This window comes from Chionomys nivalis, chromosome 8, assembly GCF_950005125.1.
Source record: "Chionomys nivalis chromosome 8, mChiNiv1.1, whole genome shotgun sequence".
NCBI lineage: Eukaryota > Metazoa > Chordata > Mammalia > Rodentia > Cricetidae > Chionomys > Chionomys nivalis.
Genome location: NC_080093.1, coordinates 69695887 through 69699721, shown reverse-complemented (window position 1 = coordinate 69699721; position 3835 = coordinate 69695887). Strand labels below are relative to the sequence as shown.

Sequence of the window (3835 nt, the reverse complement as noted above, 5' to 3'; positions counted from 1 at the left end):
AGGAAACAGACAAACCCAGAAAACCAAGACTGTTAGAAAAGGCATCAAGACCAGGGGGGTTGGCGGCACCCAGTTCCCGCGCTGTGTGTCGGTGTGAGGGAGCCTTTGAGGGGAGCATCTGGCAGCTTAGGCCCCACCGAGTTTGCATTCTTTTGAAGGCTACAGACAGATTTAGGTTTTCAGCTGCTTCGACCCTGTCTGAGCGAGATGGAGGACCCTGCGCTCTTGGCAGTTACCGGGTCCCTCATTCTGGCGGTTCCCAGTCCCTGCTGGGCTCTTTCCCACCGTCTGTACTCTTCACAACCATCACCTAAGCGGCACATCTTGCACACAAACTGCATCTCCGAGTGGACACAGCAGGTGCTAGGCTTCTTGGAGCCAGAAACTCTCACTTCTGCCCCCAGGAGAGTAGTCAATCTCTGGCAGCTTCTCCCAGCAGCTACAAGCCACCCCAAAGCCAGAGTGCTCTGAGGAAAGTCACAGGTCACAGTTCACCCAAGAACAGGCTGGATGCCCCCATCCAGTCTCTAAGCTGGCCCCCCGAGCAAATGGGAGTCCTGAAGGGGGCGCCATATACTCCCCAAAGTTTGACATTTCATTCTTTGTCAGATCCCAGCATCTCAAGGCGGATCCTTGAAGGAATTGTAGGTCAACTAAGGTTATCCTCTTGGAGATTCAGAAACTGGCTCCAAAGGGAGCATAGTGGAAGAAAGGGGGAGAGAATGGATGGATGAATGAACGAATGAATGAATGCACTTAGTTCACAAGTATTCACAAATGTAGAATGCCAGGATGCTGAGCGCAGGATCCACAGTCAGGGAGCAGGTGGGGTGAAGACCTCCTGATGCTCACATGCTTTGAGGTGCAGCCCCGTCTTTAGCTTCTAGCCCATCAGAAGTGGGGGTTTCCACAGCCTCATCCTCGCCGCCCACCAGCGGTTCTTCCTCCCCCTTTAGGTCGGGAGCTGGCCCAGACTTCAGCTCCTCCAGTACTAACGAGCCCTGGCGAGACTTCCGTCTGCTGAAGAAAGTGGTGAGCGTGGGCCGCTGCCCCGACCCCTCTCTCTCCAGGGCCGCCGAGCCCTTGTTGCCCCCTGACCCAGAAGCTGCGGCTGTTGCGGCCTCTTCATCAGGAACCCGGGCTGGCCCAGCCCAGGCATCCACTACCCCATTACGCTTCCCACCTCCACTCAGCGTCAGGGCCCCAGTCCTCCGCTTCTGCCGCCGGCGCCATAACAGCAGCAGAGCCACAAGGACCAAAACCACTAACAAGGCCACAAGCATGGGCACTAGCAACATGCCGCTTGATCCCTGGTGTGGCGTCCTGGTGGTTACCGGCTCTGGGGTAGACATTGTGGATATTTTTATGTTGGAGACTGGGGTGCCACCGGCTGCACTAGAACTCTCCACAGAACTGGTTGCTATGGTGGTGGGGAGTCCATGTGGCTCACTGGAGAGCCCTAGAGATTCAGTAGTCATGGTGACAGGGGGACCACTGGACTTGGAGCTTACTGTTGTAGCCACAGAGGGTTCACTGGTCTCCTTGGAACTTGTTGTCATGGTGACGGGTACACTAATCCCTTGAAAGGTTGCTAGAGAGGTAAAAGAGACAGCTCTGCCTGTCACAGGATTGGCTGTGCTGGCAGGAAGGTCACTGGAAACGGCTGTCGGTTCTGGAAGCTGCACCGATGTCTTGTTGGAAACTTCCCGGGAGGTTGCAAGCTCCGGTACAGGGGTGTTTATGATGTCACCAGCGGGAAGTCCAAAGGGGGTTGGGGAAGGTGGATGTGGAGTCAGATGTTGGGTCTGACTCCAGATGCCGGTAGTCCCCTCAGGATCCACAGTCTCTGGCCTAGTGGAGACTGCTGAGTCGACAGCCAAGGCCTCAGGGATACTTGGGACCTCAGAGATACTTGGAACCTCAGAGATTCTTGGGACCTCGGTATGGAGGATAGATAGTGGCATCGCTGTGTTCTGCAGACCTTCTGGGTTGCTCATCACCTGGGTCCCTGGGACCTCGGTATGGAGGATAGATAGTGGCATCGCTGTGTTCTGCAGACCTTCTGGGTTGCTCATCACCTGGGTCCCTGGGACCTCGGTATGGAGGATAGATAGTGGCATCGCTGTGTTCTGCAGACCTTCAGGGTTGCTCATCACCTGGGTCCAAAAGCCCCCAAAGAGGAGGAGAAGCAGGGCCATCTCCAGAGCTGGAGTTGGGACCTGAAGGTAGGGAAGTTGCAGAAGAACACACAGGGGTTGGGAGGGAAACCTGCCCGGCCCCCTCCTTCTGCCCACTTCCCTGCCAACTGCCAAGCCCAACTTGTGGTTTAACGGGTTTTTTTTTTTCCATTCTTGCTTTTACTATTATCAGAACCATCAAGGGAACAGATGGTGGCAGTGACCCCCACCCTGGCCTTGGCAGCTCAGATTCCCCCAGAAGCCATGTCCTCCTGGCCTTCACTCATTCCGCTCCAGCCAATGGCTCTTGACCCCTTCTCCCATCACCCGACTCATCTTTCCAAACTCTAGGTAGGTCCCTCATCCTCTGAGCACCGCCTGCCCGTCTATAGCACGCCACCTTACCAGTTCAATGGAAGCCGCACAGGGCCAGGGCACCTCCTGCTCCTCCAGAGACTTGGTCAGGACTGGGGCAGACTGAGCCCCAAGGGGAAAGGAAGTGGGTCTTGGCTCCACCCACTCCACCCCTGCATCCTGCCCCACCCATTCCTACTCCTACCGTTGCCTGAGGGACCCAGGGGCTCAGTGGAGGCACCAAGGAATGCTTTGGTCCAGAGCTGGGATTCTTAGGTTTCTGCTGGGATAACAGGACGTCAAGCAGCGAGAGCTGGGAGATGAGGAGATGTGCTAAGGACCAAGGGACAGAAAGAGGACATGGGAGGAAGGATTGTTTCCTTCCCATCTGTTTGTTGTCCCAAGCTATCTGGCTGGTACCTGAGGTGGTGCATTTCCTGACAAGAGCTCCCAGGAAGCCCAGCCCACCCCACCCACCGCACCCCAGCCCTGACTCTGCTCATAGTTCTGGTCCTCAGTCTGCTGAGCCTTGCCAGAGCCACAAGAAGCCGAGGTCATGCCAGTGGCCCCCAGTTGAGGCTACTACTAACCACTGCATATGCTGAGGTCTTAGAAAACCATAAGGGCTAAAGAGATGGCTGAGAGGTTCAGAGCATGGCTGCCCTTGCAGAAGTCTGGGGTCAGTTCCCAGCTCCAACATGGAGGCTCAAAACCACCCATAATCTGGGGAATCTGATGCCTCCTTCTGCCTCAATGGCACCAGCACACGTAGGCACAGGCAGGCACTCGTGTACACGAATGCAAATAAAGTGAATTAAGGTTCACTTACTTAGCCAGGCGGTGGTGGCACACGCCTTCAATCCCAGCACTCAGGAAGTACAGGCAGGAACTCTGTGAGTTCCAGGCCAGCCTAGTCTACAGAGCTAGTTCCAGGACAGTCAGAGATACAAAGAGAAACCCTGTCTCGAGAGAGAGAAAAAAAAAAGAAAAGATTCACTTACTTAGGCTAGCCTGGTCTACAAGAGCTAGTTCCAGGACAGGCACCAAAGCTACAAAAAAACTTTGTCTCGAAAAACAAGGAAAACAAACAAAAAGAAAGAAAGAAAGAAAAGAAAAGAAATTAGTCAAAAGTCATCAACTGAGAGCAAACTGGGGCTTGGAGTCATTTTTGCAGTGCTGCAGACTGACCCCAGGGCCCTGGGTCCACATCAGTTCCCTGCTCTCAGCCACACCCCCAGCTGTGAAGAAGGGGCTCTTAGCATTCTTTCTTTGAATGATTTCTGTTGCCTGACGAGTTAGGAAAT

At 54.6% G+C, this 3835-nt stretch overlaps 1 protein-coding gene across 1 annotated transcript; it reads right to left on the bottom strand.

Moving 5' to 3' along the window:
* Window positions 1-200: 200 nt before the first annotated feature.
* On the bottom strand, window positions 201-2633 carry Spn (sialophorin). Its single transcript, XM_057778525.1, has 2 exons — window positions 2583-2633; window positions 201-2219 (listed from the first exon to the last, which is right to left on the bottom strand). Exon 2 carries the CDS (start codon window positions 2196-2198, stop codon window positions 849-851), a length of 1350 nt encoding a protein of 449 aa, XP_057634508.1. The 5' UTR covers window positions 2199-2219; window positions 2583-2633; the 3' UTR covers window positions 201-848.
* Between the last annotated feature and the right edge of the window lie 1202 nt (window positions 2634-3835).

Excerpts from the sequence above, each read along its gene's own strand:
- Spn (XM_057778525.1), bottom strand. The coding sequence starts at position 2,198 with ATGGCCCTGCTTCTCCTCCTCTTTGGGGGCTTTTGGACCCAGGTGATG.